The sequence below is a fragment of the Acomys russatus genome, chromosome 26 (assembly GCF_903995435.1).
Source record: "Acomys russatus chromosome 26, mAcoRus1.1, whole genome shotgun sequence".
In the NCBI taxonomy this organism is placed as follows: Eukaryota; Metazoa; Chordata; class Mammalia; order Rodentia; family Muridae; genus Acomys; species Acomys russatus.
In genome coordinates, this window is record NC_067162.1 from 43,528,902 (window position 1) to 43,548,132 (window position 19,231).

The 19,231-nt window shown below is 45.9% G+C and overlaps 1 protein-coding gene across 2 annotated transcripts in view; it reads left to right on the forward strand.

Moving 5' to 3' along the window:
* Positions 1-19,231, forward strand: part of Cdh13 (cadherin 13) — a 1,096,387-nt gene that overhangs the window by 876,633 nt on the left and 200,523 nt on the right. For both annotated transcript variants that reach the window (XM_051169275.1, XM_051169274.1), the window contains one exon: positions 2,115-2,293. In XM_051169275.1, the coding sequence (XP_051025232.1) occupies positions 2,115-2,293 (179 nt within the window). The remainder of the gene's footprint in view (positions 1-2,114; positions 2,294-19,231) is intronic.

Below are 19,231 nucleotides of genomic sequence, written 5' to 3' on the forward strand. Positions count from 1 at the left end.
AATTAGCACTATCGCTCAACAGCTGGGGTGGAGGTAGCAGCAGCTGCTTCTGCCAAGAGTGTTCTACACTTGTTGGACCCTATATTTGCCCCACAACCTTTCAAAGGCAAAGAAACAAGATGTGTAGTAGATGCGTCTGGCAACACACAGCTAACGGCAACATGGGTGAAATTACTCAAAATGAACAAGGACCTCCTTCCAACATTTAGGACGATTAAATTCCCCCATTGTTAACTTGACCACTTAGACCTAACGCTTAAAAATGTGATTCTAATTAATTGTGGGAAAATAAATCAATGTCCTAGTTTTGATGGTAGGAGGGGCATGTAAGTTAAAAGAAAGGAATTCTGTGATACTGAGTGAGCTAGGTAAACTCAATACTTCCTTCAAGATGCCAGTTTTGTTTTGTTTTGTTTTGTTTAATCTGGTTTTGTTGTTGCTGTTTGGGTTTTTGTTTGTTTGTTTGCTTGCTTTGGGGGGAATGCTTTCAAGACAGAGTTTCTCTTTGTAGCCTTGGCCTTCCTGGACTCACTTTGTAGACCTGACTGATCTCAAACTCAGAGTGATCTGCCTGCCTCTGCCTCCCTGAGTGCTGAGATTATAGGCATGTACCACTGGAACCTGGCATTTCTTGTTTTGTTTTTGTTTTTAAGATTTATTTACCTTTATTTTTATGTGCATTTGTTTAGCCTGCTTGCCTGTCTGTGTGAGAGTGTCAGATCTTGGAGTTACAGATAGTTGTGAGCTGCCATGTGGGTGCTGGGATTTGAACCCTGGCCCTTTGGAAGAGAAGTCAGTGCCCTTAACTGCCAGGCCATCCCTCCAGATCCTATGTTATTTTTTTTTTTTTAATGTGTAACTATTCCCATTGGAAACTACAGCTCTTGGCCAGTTATGCCACTTCAGGTAAGAGTTCTGGCTGGGCCCATCACCCTGAGCCAAATTCATGATGGATGCTCACTAAATCATCAGGACAGGTAGCCATATTGTCTGACTGGATTCTAGACCATGCTGCTATCAGCGTTCGTAATTACACTATTTTTAAAGTTAAATTTTAGCTGCAGAATCACTGCGCCCACCCCATGAGACTACCGAAAACATTACAGATTAATCTAACGTGTTCCCTCATGACCACCCCAACCACCATCCCCTTCTGTCTTCAGATTTAACCAGCATGAACAGCTAGCTCACTGTTGCCAACCGCCCCCCTCCCCATGCTTCACAGATCCAAACAGGACCTACACCATTGCAATGCGTTTCACTCAGTGAAGCCCAGTGACCCTTATAAGTCAACATCCTGGCTTTCCCTCGATGTTGCTTGTGTGTGAGCAAGACCTTCACAAAAGATGACAAACTACCAACCTCAGGCATCACCAAGCAGTCTGTGTTTCTTCACAGAAGTGGGTCCTTTGTCCACATCTCCTGCTTGTCTTGGCAAGGTTGCATCATGCCACCGTCATCTGTGCATCCGAAGTACCTGAGCGAAGGTGGCCATTACCTGGCAGACGCTCATGTAAAAATGCCTCGTGGTCTCTTTTCCTGGAGTAGCTTTTCCCTGGAGGGTCCTTATCCCTCCACCTTGCTCGTCGCTCCTCACCCCATGAGTATGTACGTTAGGAACCTTCTCCGAGCCTGACCTGGGGAAAACTGTTTCTTGCCCTCTCTATCCCCTGTTAGTGATTGCTTCCTCTTTATGTCTCTGTCTCTCTGAGCTTCAGGATGTCACGATGCATGGCCCCTCTTTGTGCTCTACTTCCCCCAGCACCTGTCCCAGGCACAGGCAGGTATCCCATAAGAGTTTTTTAAATGAAAGCTGTTGTCACAGAGCCACCTCCAAAATGGAATGGAAGCCCGTAAAAATAAATCGCACATCAGCAGAAGGAAAAATTAAGCTGTCACTCCGCCGAGCAGCAGAGCTTTCTTTTTCTGTATTTCGGGTCCTTTAATGTGATGGGGCAGGGAGGGAAAGCAGAGCTTGGGAAATGATTTGTCTTTTTAATTCCGAGAGTGATTGACAGGCCATTCCCTTGCCGTTGCCCATGGGGGAGAGGCCCTGACCATTCTGCCCCTTTGATAACCATCTCCCACCTTTTGGTCCTGCCCCCCCCCCTTAGGGACCACAGTGATGCGGATGACAGCGTTTGATGCAGATGACCCGGCCACTGACAATGCCCTCCTGCGGTACAACATCCGTCAGCAGACGCCTGACAAGCCATCTCCCAACATGTTCTACATCGATCCTGAGAAAGGAGACATTGTCACCGTGGTGTCACCTGCGCTGCTGGACCGGGAGGTGAGCTGAAAGGATTATGTTTTCTTCTTTGTGAGAACAGAACACGGCTCCCACAGAAGGATGCATGTGAGAGTCAAGGGCAAAGGCTGAAACGAGCTGTTTGCACGTGGCTAGCTGGCCATGTCTCTGAAGATGGATGGGCGGGGTGGAGCCCAGCAAGCACTCTGCAGAACTGGGAGACCCTGGTTATTTCTGGTCTGTCCATCTGATGGTCCATCCATTCACTCTTCAGAGTCTTGAGTCTGATCCCATAGAAAGAAAGGGAGGGTCACATGGCCGAGGAGGAAGAAAGGGGACATAGCTCTCTCCAAGATTACCCAGACTGTTCTTGATACAGCCGGACAGCTCTCTCCATGTTCCCCTTTCTGTCCCTGCCGTCTCTGCCTTTCCCCCATAGGTTCTCTGTGAAATCGCCCACCACTCAGGTCACACGTCATGCAGAGATGCCCTGAGCCTCAACTGGACGCCATGTTGGCTTTTCACTTTTTTTTTTTTTTTTTTTTTTTTTTTTTTTGCCTAGTGTTTTTAAAGCTTTTTAGATTTAGTGGCCCTAACAAAACATTTCCATTTAATAATTAAAAAAAAAACTACTTTAAGGTCTTCTGAAAATGAGAAACTTGGGAAGTCTTTGGCCAAATTCTCATTCAAACCACGAGTCTCATAAGATGTCATGGTCAGATAAGGCCAATGTCAGCTAGCCACTTTAAACTGAGCCTGTGCACGACCCTTGTTTATATGCTTGCTGCCGTAAGTGCCTGCTCCCACTTGGCCCTGTCCTTTCCTGAGTTCCAGGTCCTCCCAGTAGCTCATGTGAGGTCACAGACATCACACAGAAGCTGACTGCGGGCTCCCACCCATCGCTCTCCTGCCCTCTACCTGAGGTGTGACCTGGTGATGCAGCCTTTGTTCCAACACCATCATCTAGGCTCGGCCCTGGATGGCATCTTCACCCCATGACTGCCAGCCTTCCTTCATGGGCTCGGTGTTGTGTATTTTCCTTCAGTGTTTCCAACGAGGCCGTGCAGGCCTTAGGATGCCTTCTTAATTCCATTTTCTCTGCCCTTCCATGTGTCTTGTAGGAGTCTGGATTAGATCAGCACCCCTAAAACTCTACCCCGTCCTCCAAGTCTCTAACGTCACACACCCACCATCCCATGCCCAGGATACGTGTTTCCTCTAAGCTGCTACCTGTCTCATTAAAAAAATCCGTCTTCTACTGGCCTAACGCTGTATCAGTCAATATGAAGTCACTGGTTCAATTAAACTTCATATTATGGTTATTTAAACTTCATTTTGATAGAACTGAAGCTGTAAAAAGCCATTCCCAGGTCACACCCACTTTTTCCAGGGCTTAAGTGGTCACATGTAGCTAGTGGAAGCTGATGCCGTACGCAGTGACAGCCTGCAATATTACATCATTCCAGAAAGTTCTGTTGACCTAGATCATAGGTTTGAATCTAAAGACTGTGGTCTGTGAATGTTTGCATCTTTGCTGCCAAGTGCAGTCCAAAGACCATGACAGTTCTAATTATATGTTTGTTGACAGAGGAAGAAAGGTGAGTTGAGTTGAAATGGTCCCATTGAGGGCTAAGAAGCAGAAGGTTGGTTAGCGTGGGAAATTACTGAAAGGGAAAAGAAAAGAGAAACTTGTATTAAATTGTGGGTGCCACTTAAAAACTGCATTTGTTTCTGGCTTTAAAAAACAAATAGGAAAGTAGAAAATCTTGCGTCATTTTTTTAATTTCATTTCCCATCCTTTTCTCAACCCTCCCTGTTTCTATGACTACTGTATTGGATATATATATGTACTGCACAAGCGAGTATATAGGTAGATGTGCACCCACGTGTGTACAAGTGTGAGGAGGTCAGAGGTCAACATCAGACATTGGTGTAGAGGAAGCTCTCCTGCTTACTTTTGTTAGAGATGGGCCCTCTGTCAGAACCAGAGCTTATTGTTTCAGCCAGGCCCAACTGGCTGGTGAGCCCTGCAGTCTGCATTTCCCAGAACTGGGATTACAGACAAGTGCCACAGCATGTCTGGATTTTACGTGGTTGTTAGGGACCTGAGTGCAGGTCCTAAGCTTATACAGCAAGTGCTTTACCTGCTGAACCATCGCTCCAGAATACTAGTTCCTTTTTCCTTGAGGATGATTGATGGCTTCCCAGTGTGGTCCTTATTGTTCATCTATCACACGTGTATACACACACACACACACATCATACATACCAGACATCACACACATATACACACATAAACATATCATACAAACATAACACACACACACACACACACACACACACACACACACACACGCTAGCCTTTCTTTAGCTCCAAGCACTCCAAAGGTCCTCATCACTTTTTCTCAGGGAGGCAGGACCAAAAGCTGTGATTTTGCCAGGCTCAGCAGCTCTTGATTTTGAAACAAGGCACCCAGCAAGTCTACTTATAGAGTGGAGGACCGCATACAACATTCTTAAAGTTGATGTGGGGGGCACACGGAGGATCTGAAGATCTGACGCTCCTCTGGCGCTTGCTGAGTGGCAATGAGTATATCATTATAAAGCTGAATTACGTATTCCAAGCCTCAGTACATAAACAGCCTCCCAAAAAGGAGAAATTCAATTTAACTGAAACTGGAAAATCAATGACGATGACTGACGATGACTGTCACTTCCGCGGGGCTTTCCAGAGTTCAGTGCTGAGCCAGGCAGCATGAGTGCAATCTGTAGGAAAGAAATGCCAGAGATTTGGGCGTGTGAGCCGAGCAGGAACGTTGCACTCGGCTGCTGAGTCCGCGAAGCTCTAGCTCTGCATCCTTAAAGGACCAGAAACGGCCCGTCGTGTTCAGATTCCCTGATTTACAGTATCTTAGTCTTTCCAGGTTCAGCGGCTCTCCTAAGATTCACAAGGCTGTGAATCTGGCTGTCAGGTCCCTTCAGCCAGAGTGTGGACTTCCACGTCAGTCTTATTTCCAGAGAGCTGCTGAGAAGCCTTGCTTACTCTGCGTATGTTTAGCCAGCTGGTTGTTCAACACAGAACTTAACAACATTCTCTTTCTAGAAAATATCTCGGTACCTGTGAGGGCAGCTCAGTGGGTAAAGCCCTTACCTTGAAAGCATGAGGGACAAGGTTCGATCCCCAGAACCCATGTTTTTAAAAAACAGCATGTGGTAGCATATGTTTGTAACACTAACTCTGGGGAGGCAGAAACAGGAGGATTCCTGGGACTTGCTGGCAAGTCTAGCCTAATTGATGAACTTTGGGCCACTGACAGACCTTGTCTCCAAGGAAATAGATGCGGTTTCCAAAGTTGTCCTGCAGCCTACACACATATACACCCACAAGGATGCACATACAGATGCACACTTGTTTTTTTCATCATCATCACCATCACCATCATCCTCATCACCATCATCCTTTATTTTAAGTACAGGAGGTCCTGGAGAGATGACTGCTCTTGTAGAAGACCTGACTTTAATTCCCAGCACCTACAAGGTGGCTCACAATCCCCTTGTCACATCAATTCCAGTTTATCTGACATCCTCTTCTAACCTCCTCGGGCACCAGACGCACATGGGGCCAAACAGGCAAAACATCCATAAACACACAAAATAATTTTTTAAAAAATATTTTTAAAATAGGAAAAGAAAACTTTTCATGTGAGACCTATGACTTCTCTCACAGCATCTAAGTGTGTGTGCGCACACGTGCGTGTGCATGCATGCACGCATATGTGTCTGCGTCTGTGTATCTGTGTGTTGGCAATGGTGAGTGTAGACAAACCAGGACTCCTTTGAAAGCAACGGCTCTCCATTGCTCCCAGCCCATCAGCTACCCAATCACAACCCAAGAAGACAAATCTAGTGTGCCTCTCTAGCTGTCTGGAACCTCTGGTTTCCTGTGAGTTCAGTTGATAGCAGTGTCGTGTTGATTTTCCGTGTGGTGTGTTTTCCTTCCATGAGGCCATCTCCCTGGGAGGACCCAGCAGGAAGCGTTTGCTCTAGGGAGAGACAGATGATCTGGCATCTGGGAGGAGGTGGCACATGCTGAGCAAGTCTGTTTGTCTTCCCTGTTTTCATGGCTGACTTTCTCGCTGAGCACGCCATGAGGACAGTGAGGTACAGTGGTGAGGAGGTGGCCTTTGATCCACTGCATGTGGCTTGTCATATTTCTTCCCTACTTCCTCCTCAGTCCCTGTGATGCCTCAATAGTCTTTGAAGAAGGTGCCTATGTCTTCATCCTCTGTTCCCTGACATATCCAGCTCTTAGTACAAAAGAGGAAGCCTCAGGAGCTACTGGCTGCGTTAGTAGGAAGGAATAACAGGGAGGGCACAGCTGATTTGGAAGATCAGTGGCTACCGTTGTGAGGCCATTGGTTACCACTCCATGTTGGAAGCTCGCTGTCAATAGACCACAGGTTGAACTTGGGAATGTGCTGCATTTTTTCATACAAGCTTGATCATATACTTTCTCTGGCATCCTGCCAAAATGATTCTTTCTAAAACAAACATCCTTAGGTCTCTGACCCATCTACATATTTGCATTGCCAAGTGTGGTATCAGATGTGTAATAGGTCAGGGTTTGTTGAGTGGATAGGTGGGTGGGTAGCTGGATGACTGGATGGATGTATTGGTGAATAAGTGGATGAACTGACAGGTAGTTGGGTGGATGGATGAATGGATGGATGGATGGATGGATGGATGGATGGATGATTGGGTACATGTATATATAGATGGATGGATGGATAGATGGATGGGTGGGTGGGTGGGTGAGTAGGTACATGTAGTAGGTAGGCAGTGATGGAACGATGGATGGATGGATGCATGGATGAATGGATGGATGGATAGATGGATGGATGGATGGATGGATGGATGGATAGATGAATATATAGATGATTGATAGATGATGGATTGATGGATGAATAGGTACATGTATTATGTATATAGGTATATATGTTTATGTGTATATATGTCAGATGGATGGATGGGTGGGTGAGTGGATGGATGGATAGCTGGTAGCTGGGTAAGTGGAAAGATAGATATATAAATGACCTGTATTTCTTACGTTAGTATTATCTCAGAACATACTACCAAGTCCACATTCTTGCATGGTTTTATAAACAGACAAAATTATTTTATTTAGGTTGCTATCTTGGTCTACCTCTGTGTCACCATCCAGCAGTCTAATTAATGCATTTGATGCCTACCTGGTACCAGAAGCTGTACCAGGCCCTGAGACATAGTCCATTGATCCACATAGTGAATGGCAGGCCTACGGGGATCTGTGCCTCCAGCTCAACTATGCAGGGAAATGTTTTTAGAAAATAAGGACCATATATCCTACTCAATGAGGTTGGGTTCATCTAGGGCACTGTTTGCTTCTTTTCTACGGCTGTACTCAGCCACTCCATTCTAACAGCTCCATCTGTGTTTTTAAACTATGTCTGGCTGCACTACAAAATAAAATCAGATAAAGGTCTTGCAGTTGATAAATGGTCTATTTAGCTGATCATCTTGGCTGCTAGACTGGAATTCATCAGCTGGAATCTGCCAGCTTTTCTGAACATGACCACAATTTGCAACTACTCAGAGTGCCTAATGGTCAGGGAATTTTTTTTTTTTTCAAATGGGAACAGCTTCCAAAAAAGGCTCTTAAAAAGAGAGCCTCACGCCCACCCTGCAGAAGAAACAATCCTTGGTCATCTGAAGGGGTTCAAGCCAAGCACTTCCTCATCTTTGTTTGAACTCACCATCCTTATTATAAATTATCTTGCAAATAATGTAGACAGGCGGTCACCTGCCTATAAAATATGCACATACTAAAACAGAACACAGGATTGTAGTGTATTGATTTCCTATTTGCAGCTGGTAAAGGATTCCCTAAAACCTCATTAGTGCCAAAAGTTTTAGGCCAAATGTGAAAATTGGGAGATTTCTCTTCTTCCTCCCCTGGTGAAGTTTTTTTTTTTTTTTTCAGCTTTATTTGCATTTATCTTCTGTGAGTTAGTTGGATAGTTCTAGAATGCGTCAGAAATGAAAACAGAACATTAGGGAAATACCACTTTAAGATGTGTGTGTGTGTGTGTGTGTGTGTGTGTGTGTGTGTGTGCGCACGCACGCGCGCTACATCTGTGCAATTTCCCTCAGAGACCAGCAGAGAGCCTCAGATTCCCTCAGAGCTGGAGTTACAGGCAGTTATGAGCCACCTGACATGGGTGTTGGGAACCAAACCATGGTCCTCTGGCAGAGCAGCAGGCATTTTTAACTGATAAGCCATCCCTCCAGACCCCTAATGAGTTATCTTATGCAAACAAAGTAGTTGATGAATTTGGATGCAAACCCTCAAGTCCAGAGAGAATTTTGTGCTTGGTTAAAATGACCCACGTTATCACATTGTTTTGTAGCAGCATTCCAGAAACACATGAAGGAAATTGTGAAAATTATAATATCAGATCAAACTGCCTGAAAAAAAAAAAAAACAGAAAAGAAAAGAGCTAGCATTTCTTCTATTTCACGAATAAAAATTAGAAGCAGTAGTCATATTTTTAGGAAAATAAATGTTTTGAGGACGTTCTAATCTATGCTAATACTTTTCTCATTACCATCATGTTTAAAAGATTGGTGATAATTGCATACAATTCAATCATGCTGCCAGGAGCACCGTCTTTGTTTGCCTTGGTGGGCGGGACCAGAATTAGATAGTCACAGCCTCACCATCTCTATAAGCTATTTACTCATAAATATTTTTGTTTGGATAATTTTCTCCATTTTTTTATCACTTGCTGCTGAGCAAATAGAGGAAGAAAAAGCAGATGTAAATAAATTGTCTTATTATTTTTAAAATAACACATTATCCTTGCAAATGAAACACAGATGGTGAATTGCACTGTGGGATTACACTCATTCTGTGTGTCAGCAAAGACAATAGAACAGGATGCCTCTGAGGTGGGGTGCTAAGCTCCGGGGTCTGGCATGGAGATGTAGGAATATCAGACTTCCTCACGTAACATTTGTGATAGAACCAAGAAGTGGCTGGTTCTTAGGCTGTGCCATCTTCTCTCTTCTCACTCTCAGAAGATTCCAGAGATGGGATGGAACTAACGACCTCCCTATCATCTCTGACTCTTCTCCATAGCTGCGTGTTGGCTGAGTTCAAGCCACAGTTCTCCCTAGCTGCCCAGCATGGCCTCAGCCCAACTGGCATCTGATCAGAGAAACAGGAGTCCCAGGCACAGGCACTGTCTTCACACTCTGGACTTGTCAACAGAAAAACATGGCTCTCATGTCAAATAAACTCATAAGAGAGAGTTTATTCTAGAGCCTATTGAGAGTGGCCATGGCCCAGAAACACAGGTTCAAGTTGCCTCCAAATACCGTGTTCCAACATGGTGTCTGTTTTATAAGGTTCTTAGAGTAAACAAAATTATAAGTCAAAGTACTTTTCAAATACATTTCTGGAAACATCAGGTAGGCAGCTTACAGCAAAGTAGGGACGTCTTTGCTATAGGCCTCAGGTGACATTCTTGGGATTCACTTTTGTAGGTTTACCAAAGTCACCAGGTATTAGGTCACTTAAATACCGGGCAGTAATGACTATTAAAGGGAATAGTGGTGGCCCAAGATAGCTTTGCTCCTATCCTGTGGTATTCCAGCTCTCCTGGCTGCAGGAATTCTAATCAGTCAGACTCAGAGAATGGTTAGAACTGGTTTGGCTCTTTGTTTCCTGGGACCATCAGCTCATTCAGATCTGCTGGGGCTGTTTCTTCACTTGTCACACTGAGGACATCTGCCGTACTCTTCTCAGAGGCTGTTGGGGAAGCCTGAGAGAGAAAAGCCTCGTCATGATGCTAGGCTTGTTCCGAAGCACTCTGTAAATCAGAACTGAGATCAGTTAACTTCTGTGATTGGCAGTGAGAGTGGAGCTGCAGGAAGCCAACAGACTTCCCGTGGTGATCCACCGGAAGTCAACCTAGAGCCTGTCCGTGCAGCAGGCCGTGTGGCAGACCCTTTATGTTCTGTGAAAACCCAAGGTCACCAACTTCCCAAAGCTCTTGAGATTAACGTTGATGAGATTAGCAGGCACCTTTCAAATGGATGCTGAGCCTGCAGCAAGCAGAGGCCCATGTGGACAGCCTGGCAGGGAAGCAGACGGGTGACCACAGACACACAGAAAGTGACCCTTCTGGTGCTGAGCCAAGGGGTAGAGTAGAGGGCTGTGTAGAGAAATAACAAAGCCTGGGAGTGGGAAGGGCAGCTGGGAAAACCTGGGAAGGTCAAGGGTGAAGGTGCGGCATGGAGGCACCACACATGATACCTCTCTGAAACTATCTTCCAACTATAAATGAGAAGCTACCAACCGTTCATTTAGTGATTAAACCCAGCCCTGCTCATCACAGTGTTGGCAGGGTTAGACTTGGAGGGTTGACTCCTTACCCCAATGAATAGATGATGAAGGCTAATGAAGAGGCATTTTGGAGAAAGATATGGGGTGTTCACTGACTACCAAATAGATGCTTAGAGTCCACCCCCTCCCACCATCCAAGAAGAATGATGGGGCTCAGCCTTGACTCTAAATTCTGCAGCTAGTTTTCTGCTAATAAACAGCCTATTTTGAGTCTTCCTGTTCCTGGGTGTCTTGGAGCACTAGGCAGCCAGGAGTCATGTGGCATGTGTCAAAGGAAGACACAAGTTGCCATTAAGAGAGCGTCTTCATCTTTGAGACTTTGACAACTGTTTTGATTCTCAGAAATTTCTCTTCACTCCATTTTGTTTTCTTATTCGTCTTTGTACAATAAGAAGAGCTTCAAATGTGGGGTAGTAGTGAGACCAGAGGACTCTTCTTGTCACCGTAAAGCTCTTCATCTCATTTTATGTGGAGTTGCCTAAAAGAAAAATGAAGAAATAATCTCTTTCAGAGTGGTTTTTTCCTCCCTTCCTGTGTCAGCCAAGAATGGATTACTGTGTTATTGTGGATTTTCTTCACGACCAGATTTTCCACTTATTGGACATAAGTGACAGCCTTCTGAACCCCCTCCCATTAATGGTCCAGTTTGGGGGCGTGTCCTCTAAGCTAGAACAGGGTTCTGGCTGAGTTCTGGTGTAAAGTGGTGGAAAGAAATGAAACAAAGCTGTGTTCCTACTAGAGTGAGAAGCCAACATCTTCAAGACCAGCTGCCCGCGAGTCTCCCAGTGAAACTTCTTCAGACTTAACATTAGGCAGTGTTGCCTCAGCCTAGACAAGGATTCCTGGCAAAGCTGTGGCCAGTTTCTACCATAAAGCAGTCTGGAGAAAGGTGACAGAAGCTACCACCTCAGATTAGCACAAACTCAAAGTGTACGGCTTTGGGACAAAAAATCTCCAAGTGCCCAGGATCTGAGCCTCATCCTGTGTGGTTTTAGAGAGCACCTCCCTGCCAACCCTTTCCTCAGGTGCATGTGGCTCGGGCATACTGTCAATTAGAACCTTTCAGGAGACTTGGTGCTATGACATCATGATCAGCAGCCAGCAGGGCTGCAAGTTTTAGACCTTCTGTCAGGTCAGAGATGAACAAACATAATAAATCTTTCTGAACAACGTAAAGACTCATAAGCAATCTTCAGAGATGGCTCAGTAGTTAAGAGCATGCACTGTTCTTGCAGAGAACCCAGGTTCAATTCCCGGCACCCACACTGGATAGCTCACAACCACATGTCACTCCAGCTCCAAAGAATTCCAATGCCTTCGTCATCTATGGGCACCTGCACTCCCGTTTATCTACCCACATACACATAATTAAAAATAATAAAAATAATAAATATCTTTACATTTAAAAAATATGAAAAGCAGTTGATGAGGCTCTTACACAGTTCTTTCATGATTAATGGAACCATTTTAGAATGTAAAGGGATGCATATTTCCAGCTTGTAAGCAATCAAAAACTAGACTGCGCATTAGCTCTGACCCACAGACCATAATTGGCAGTCTCTGACCTTAATGATCACTGGTCAAGATGGCTGAAAAGTGGTGGCTTCATATATTGATTCTTGCTTATCTTCACGTGTCTGTAGCTGAGGGCCACTCCACAAACTGAAACACAGTTATTTATCAACCCCTGAAGAGCAGTTATCTGGACAGAAGCGAAGTCGTGGATGGTGCGTCTGCCTTCATCCTTTGGACAGCAAAGTCCATTTCCCTCATTATTAAGAAACAGATTAACTTTGGGTAATTAAAGCTTGACTCAACATCAGATTGCAATAATTAAAACAATGAGTTCAACCTAAGAATAATAAAACGCAAAGTGCTTCGCAGACGTGGACCTGTGGGCAACATTGAGAATACTTCATAGGTGTGTAGATGGTTAGTATGACCATTAAAAAATGGTTTTAATACTTTTTAGCTTATCCGCCTTCAAAAATGTCAAAATCAGGGGTAAGGCCACCTGGACGGACTGTTTCTGTCAGGGCAGAGCCCCACAATAGAGAGAGAAGGCCCCAGATGATAGCCAGTTCTCTGAGCAGAACTTGGAAGCTGCTGGAATTCACAGCAGCACTATGGGGTAGAAGCAGAAATGGGGGTATGGGTGTGTACCCACATCCTTAGGCTCAACAGGGATCCCGTGGTGGGGGTAGGGAGAAGAACGAAGCTTTACCCAGAATCACCTAAAGACAGAAAGGGGATTGACCTTGTGGTTGTGAGAAGAATTCATCTGAAATGAGACTGTTGGGTTTCTGCTGTGTGTCACCATATGCCAGGCACAAAAATCTGTGCTTTTGTGTTTAATTGGCTCTTGATGGAAAATCTCTCAAGGTGGATAAGGAAACTCTAGTTATGCAGAAAGTCAAGTGTAACCATTGTAGCCCTGGCTTTCCTCCCATGCCCCGGTTCCCTAAATAACGACTCTGAGACTTTATTACTTATGAGTAAAGCCCAGACCATAAGCTTTGGCTCGTTCCCTGCTACCTCATAACTTATTTTACCTGTTTATTGTACTCTGTGTGTGCCTCCTGGCTAGTTACCTTGCCTCAGTTTCATGTGTCCATCTTCCTCAGAGTTTGGGGCAAATCATCTCTCTCTCTCTCTCTGCCTGAACTCCCATCTTCCTGTCTCCTGCCTCAGCTAACAAGCCATCAGCTTCTTATTGACAGGTGATGCTTCTATACAGTACACAGGAGAGTCTCTCTACAGTTAAGGTCTCACTGACATTTGAACCCATGTCATCTCACCTCCAGAATACATGGTTGTCTTCCGTCACACTGCGTGGGCAGCATCACCAGTGCTCATCTGGAAGGAGATCTCAGAAGAGACAGGCTGTGATCCAGCTTTCAACCCAGGAAAGCAAAGTGCAGTGAAGTGTGGTGTACCGCTTGTTCTGGTCAGGCTGTGGGCTTCGCTCCACACCATCGTGAGGATTGGAGTGCTATCAGTCAGCGTGTTTAGGGATGACCGCTTGAGACTGGAGAGCCTGTCAGTGAGCAGATTTCTGGGAAGAACCGATTCTCCCTCCCTCAGCAACTATCCGTTGCCTGGAGCTCTTCATCTAAGAGGTGGGCTTTGTGAGAGTCCCGCACCCACAGTGTGTTGTTACATCCTGTTGCCATTGTGCAGGTTTCCTTTAGATGACCATATTGCTAGGATTCCATGGGTGTAGTTTTCCTGTCATAAAAAAAAAAACGAGACACTGGCTCATACGACCATCATTAAGTGGACTCATCAGGTTACAGAGGTGTGTGTGTGTGTGTGTGTGTGTGTGTGTGTGTGTGTGTGTGTGTGTGCAATAATAATTAAAGAAGAGGTCACATGGGAATAATAAAAGAAGGGAAATGTGCCTTTGAACTGATGGAAATACAAAAGTCAAGTATGAAAAGCTCAAAAATAATAAACATTAAAACTATAAACAGACAGACAGACAGACAAACAAAGAAGTGGACCAGGTGGTATTCTTCCAGGTCACTGAGCTTAGGCTATCCCTGTTCCTGTAGCCATCTGGGTTCGAGGCCACTGTGGGCAGAAGGCTTTCTCTTGGGTCAGCATAGAGATAGAACACAACACAACAAGAATCAAATGGGAACAAGTGGGATGGCAGAGGGTAAAGGTTAACCTGGCCCTGGAAACCTATGTTTGTTCTCCTGGACCCACCGGGTAGAAAGAGCAAACTGATTGCCTGAAGTTGTCTCTGACCATAGTATGCCATAGTATACAGGCACACACACTCAATGAGGTAGATTACTAAATAGGCAGACAATAGAAAGATGATAGATAGATAGATAGATAGATAGATACATACATACATACATACATACATACATAGATACATACATAGATACATACATGATGCATACAGCCTCTTAAAAAGAATCAAATGGCTTCATAATGTGTCCCCAAGCTCTCTGGGTCATCAGTTTCACAAGATCCAAAGTATGTGCCAGGACCAGCAACAAGGGCTTGGGTTTTGTTTTTGTTTTTTGTTTTTTTTTTAAGAACCATGGCATGGTCAGTCACAGGGGACTTGTGGTCGGAGGTTGCTGCAAGCTGGCAATTAAAACTAACTGTCATGGGAAGCTACGCCACAATGGGCGGATGCTATAGCTCTGTAGACTACTTTCCATGCTACCCAGTTGACTTGTTGGCCAAACAGTAGGCATCATACCAGACATCAGAGCCTGTGCCAGGACTCCTGAGTCGCAAGGCAAAGCACTTCAGGTATCAAGAGAGGGCGTCTGTGAGGTCACACACTTAGGAGAATCTTGTCACCACATCTTCAGAGGGAGCGACAAGCATTCTTGTTTCTCTAAGTGGCACAGAATTGTCAGTGGATTTGCGTGGCTAGATGTGACGGTCACAAACACGCTCCTTGGCTGCTTGCCTCCCCCACCCCTGCCCCCGCCCAGATCCCAGCAGGTGGTGAGCAGACCAAGTTGTGTGTGTCTGCATTTTCAAGATAGGCATGAGGAGTCATTAGTTTTGACCTTTGCAAAGAACAGATATAGAAATGGCTGTGAGATGCGGTGAGTGGCATCTCTATTTGTGGATGTCTAAACTGGGAAGCAGAATTCAATTCCGTTTGCTGTTTTCTCTCGGGTGGCTTCAGAATTGTTTTCCACAGCAGAGTCCCAGGCCTCTAAACTCCAGTTTTCTGTCCCCTTGCGCTCTGGCAATCTGGGACAGGGATGAGTTGGAAGATTTCTCTATTCTTGTCTTGTCTTGTGTTTGACCATGCATGAGACAGTGTATGTTACCTTGGCACCAGACAACCATCCCTTTAAATATCACACCCTCTCCCTGTGTCCCCAGACAGTAAAAATAAAATAAAACAACCTGTCTGTTAAGATTTGGAGTTTGGTTTAAAAAAAAAAAATAGTACCCAATAATACCTTGCTGAGTTGCAGGAAGATACCAAGAGTCGGATTTGACCCCCAACCCTCTGCCGTATCTACTTACCCATGCTGCTGAGGAAGAGCCTGGGCCATGTTCCTGGCGATTCTTAGCACGTCTCTAAAAGGGCAACCTTGACCTTTACAAGACTCATCTCAGGAGCATCTGTGATTTTTTTTTTTTTTTTTTTTTTTTGCTCTGAGGCTTCTCATGTGTAGTAAGCTTGCCTCGGTTTCCCCAGTTCTTCCATTAGACATCGCATATGGTGGCAGGGGCCAGACTGTGAGCTTAGTACTGCTGCTAGTACTTAGTGCTGGTGTTGCTGGCAGTGTGACACAGGCGTGTCCCAAACAGAGGGGAAATCCTCTAAGGTGGTTGACCTTGTCAACTGAATGGTTCAGGGATAAACTAGGAGATTGGTAAGGCACAGCTCTAGAGCGGCAGAGAAGATTAGATTATGAATTTTCCAACCTAAAGAATGGCTGATCCCTTGCCAGATTTATACTAGGATGGCACTACTGGGATGCTGTAAAGGAAGAGATGTGGAAAAAAGAGGGTAGTGGGACATGTCTTTGTTACCGCTCTGCTTCCTGTCAGCTCCTCGCTGCCACAATAGACTGACATCTCTGAGACCGTGAAGCTAACTATACATCCCTTGACCAGATTTCTAGAAGGCACGTGCACGGAAGGCCTGGCCTACTCCAGAAGGTTAGGTGGCTCTCATACAACCAATACATCTGCCCCCCAGAAAATGAAAGAGGCACAAGTGACCTCTCAGAGTGGCCTTGCCTCAGCGTTCATGATGGGCACTGAGGACCCACTGGAACCTGCCTCACAGTGTCTACAGAGGCAGGATAGGACTTTGCTTCCGGTGGGGTCAGCATGGTGCAGTGATTCAGGCTATGTTGAGAACAGTCTTTTCCTCTGCTAACCATCTGGCGTAAAGTAAGTCATCCTTATAACTGTAGGGTCAGGTTAAGGTGCTTATGAATCCCATCCTTTGTCATATTTCCAAAATAGAGACCCCCTTTCCCCCTACCATGGCTCCCCAAATGCTGGGGACCAAGCTAGCAGCAGTAGAAATGATTGGCAAGCATTGAGTCGGCACACAGATGAACTTGCTAACGCCTCACACTGCAGTGAGAATGACTCTGCCCTGCCCAGCCTCAGGTGGGGTAAGGATGGACCACACTCACCTAAGCAGTGTCCTCCTCAGGGATTTTTGACCCTGTGGGAACGGACTGGGGAAAAGGAAAAAGGAGCCCTGGAACCAGCCAAGGGGTTAAATGGTTTTGGTAGGTGATGTGAGCCGGCTTTTCATTCCCATATAAACCCTTGGCTGATTCCAGGGCTTGGGAGAAGAGCCTGCATATAGGACTGCCCGAGCCCAACCACTCAACAGCCTGAGCCTGTGTCACGGGTGATGCTGAGCAGGCCTGCTCTTCTATACAAATGGCCCGCTGTGCACGGCTTATTTGGAGAGTTTCCCTGAGTCTAGAACACCTCAAGTTTCCCGCTGAGTAAGAGAAGAGTTTCATTCCTGTCAAAAAAAAAAAAAAAAAAAAAAAAAAACCCGGCCTGCACATGTCCCTCCAGTCAGATAGTAGTGAGTGGTAAGTTCCCACTAATGGCTTCCTCAATTGTGGAAGGCGGCAAATGAACTGGGTCCTTGTCATCTGGACTTAGCATCCTGGGCTCTAGCAAGATGGCCCCCTTGGGAGATAGCAGCTTTATCCTGCCCAGCAGACACCCAGACAGAGCAGTCCCAGCCCTGCCAGCAGCAGGTGTTAGGGCTGATAATGAGGTGGCCTGGTGTCTACTGGATGACAACAGCAGCGGCTTCAAAGTACATATGTTCAAAAATAGCATTTGTTTATGTAGCACTTTAAAAAAAAAAAAAAGAAGTCAATGTATTCATACAAGAGAGCAATTAGTGCCCTGCCAATAAGTTGCACCATGACATGTGGATGTACTTTTTAAAAAGGAAAACCTGCCTGAAATGAGACATCCAAATTCCTCACTTCTCTAGTCTCTGTGAAAACCTACCTAGCCGGGGAGGAAGAGGGACAGATGTGCAGTGTTGGGTGATAGTGCAGCATCTCAGCCACCCAGAGGTGACACCACAGCTGTCATTGCCCCTCATGTTCCTAGGGAAGGCTGAGGACGCAGAGGCAAGGTGAGTCTTTGCCTACACACAACCCTAAAGGCCGGGTCGGGGTGTAAGATGGCTCAACAGGTGAAGGTGACCACTACCAAGCCTGAGGAATGACTTGAGTTAGAGCCCTGAAATCCACACAGTAAAAGAAGAGAACCAGCCGAACCCCCCCCCCAAGTCAGTCCTCTGCTGTGCATGCTTGTACACCCACTCAACAAAATGTGATCAATTGGAAGTCGGTACTTGAACTTGAACTTGGGCACCACTGTCTCTGGGATGCTTAGGTGCTTTCTGGGACATTGGCTCCTCGTCTGCCACTTGCCTATATACACTAGTAAGTGTTAGCCCCATAGCAGAGGAGACTACCAGTCATCTTTACCATAGTGGCCTCTGGGCAGCATTGTGGCTCCCAACTTCAGAGGCAGGGAGAAGCCCCCACCCCACCCACGTGCGCTTACACCTTACCTACCACCCTCTATGGTGCCTGGTGCTTACAGAAACCAGCCAGTGTGAGAGCCGCAGAGGAGACAGTTGGCAGATTCTGCTAGAAGACAGCAGTCCCGGTTAGGCTGCTTGGCTTTGTGCTAAATGCCCTCCTCCCACGCAATGGCCTTCGGGAAGCTAAAGTTTCAGGTGAGATGTCCACAAAGGCTGCCTCTGTGCAAAAGCATCCCTGAGGGTGGTTCTTAAGCGTGCATTTGCCATGGAGTCATTATTCCCTCCTGACACAGAGGGAAGATGACTGTTAGAGAGGATGCTGACTGGCTCACCTTCCCATAATCACAGGCTGGGGCAGGGTGAGTGGAATCCATGTGCAGGTCAGTGTGAACACGAAGCTGTCGCAGCAAACGGGTCTGGTACAGCTAGGTCACCAGGCTGTGCAGACTAGAAGTGAAAGCCGACGTTTTGGAGAGTTCTGGATGAGGAGCCCAGCTGGTCAGAACAGTGAAGCCAAGTTTTCCTGGGCCCTCTAAAAGGTGACCAGCCTTGTGATGCTTTGGGGGAGCCAATTTATGCCTGCCGAGTCCCATGTCTGCCATACTGCAGCCCCCAGAAGGGATGACTGCTGAAGCTGGTAGCATACAGCAGCAAGTGTGCTGTGTGAACCCCAAGCCTGGGTTATTTGTCTTCATTCTTGCTACGGGTGAAGCCAACTGCTATGTTATAAATACACTAAAATGGTGTTATAGAGCATCCCATGTGGTAGGGAACCGAGGCCTCCGACCAATAGCCAGCACCCTCTCCCAGGAGTACAAGCTGAGTTGGATGCAAATCCCCTGGCTCATGATAAACACCAGCTCACGGATGTCTAGTCTGTGTCTGCTCACTCACAAAAACCAAGAACCAGAAAGACATACCTCGGCAGCTTCTAAATCCCTAATCTCTAAGCCTCAGACACCATTTGCAGTTGCAACTGTATATTCTTGCTTTA